The sequence below is a fragment of the Octopus bimaculoides genome, chromosome 30 (assembly GCF_001194135.2).
Source record: "Octopus bimaculoides isolate UCB-OBI-ISO-001 chromosome 30, ASM119413v2, whole genome shotgun sequence".
NCBI classification, from domain to species: Eukaryota; Metazoa; Mollusca; class Cephalopoda; order Octopoda; family Octopodidae; genus Octopus; species Octopus bimaculoides.
In genome coordinates, this window is record NC_069010.1 from 7,552,453 (window position 1) to 7,553,556 (window position 1,104).

The 1,104-nt window shown below is 38.6% G+C and overlaps 1 protein-coding gene across 1 annotated transcript in view; it reads right to left on the reverse strand.

Annotated features, from left to right (window-relative positions):
- Positions 1-223: 223 nt before the first annotated feature.
- LOC106877929 (homeobox protein cut-like 1) overlaps positions 224-1,104 on the reverse strand; it is a 32,019-nt gene continuing 31,138 nt past the window's right edge. The window contains exon 11 of the mRNA XM_014927003.2: positions 224-550. Within this exon, the coding sequence (XP_014782489.2) occupies positions 456-550 (95 nt within the window). The 3' untranslated portion in view covers positions 224-455. The remainder of the gene's footprint in view (positions 551-1,104) is intronic.

The window sequence follows — 1,104 nt, forward strand, 5'->3', positions numbered from 1 at the left end:
AATATAAGAAACTGTGGGTGGTGCATTCTAAACTTGTGATGGGGGAGGGGGTTTCGGATGGGTCGCTTGTAATAATAATAATAATAATAATAATAATAATAATAATAATAATAATAATAATAAAAATAATAACAACACCATTGACAACGGAAACAACAAGCTTGAGAAGATTCTTACCTCCATGCAGTGACTGATTGAAGAGCTCACCTACAATGGGGCCCACATCTCAGCTGGTTTTGCTGTAAAGGGTCCCCCCTCGAATGTGGAACGAGAAAGGGAGGGGGACGAAACGGAAAGAGGGGGGGTGCTCTGTGCATTGATGGGAACAAACAAGAAAAAAATGACTGACCGATGCCGCCACCACCACCACTAACTAAAGAGAAACAACAACAATAGGGGCCACAACAACAACAACAACGACAACAACAATGATGACGACAACACCAAGTGCGAACCTAATGAGCAAAGAGGTTCGTTAACTTACAGCATTGACTAACAGTAGAGGCAGGAACCAGTTCAAACCAGTCGACGCTATTGTAGTCGGTTACATCTAGAGAGAGAATTAAAGTTGCTACTAATTAACACAGGACAACAAACAAACAAACAATTTAACGAGGTAATTAACACAAGCACCACGGTCAGTGAAATTCATTATAAAAGGCCAGGAGTATTCTCCTGGGCCTCCCCATCAGAATTTCACATGACAGCGACATATAAACAATGACACAGAGACACACACACACACACATTTTCATCATCATCATCATCAACATATTTTTCATTTAACCCTTTCGTTACTAACCCGGCTGAAACCACCTCTGGTTCTGTAGTACAAATGTCTTGTTTTCAAAAGTTCTGAATTAAAATCTTCCACCCAACTTTAAGTCACAATTTATGTTCCTAACACTAGCTGAATGATAACTAAGTTACTTTACTAAGTTCTTTGTTATATTTAAAATCAATTGAAAGAAACACAGAGCATTTCAACAGAAATATGGTAACAAAAGGGTTAAAGTCACCATGATATTTTTAATCCTTTTGATACCAACCTGGCTGAAACCACCTCTGGTTCTGTAGTACAAATGTCTTGGTTTCATAAGTTCT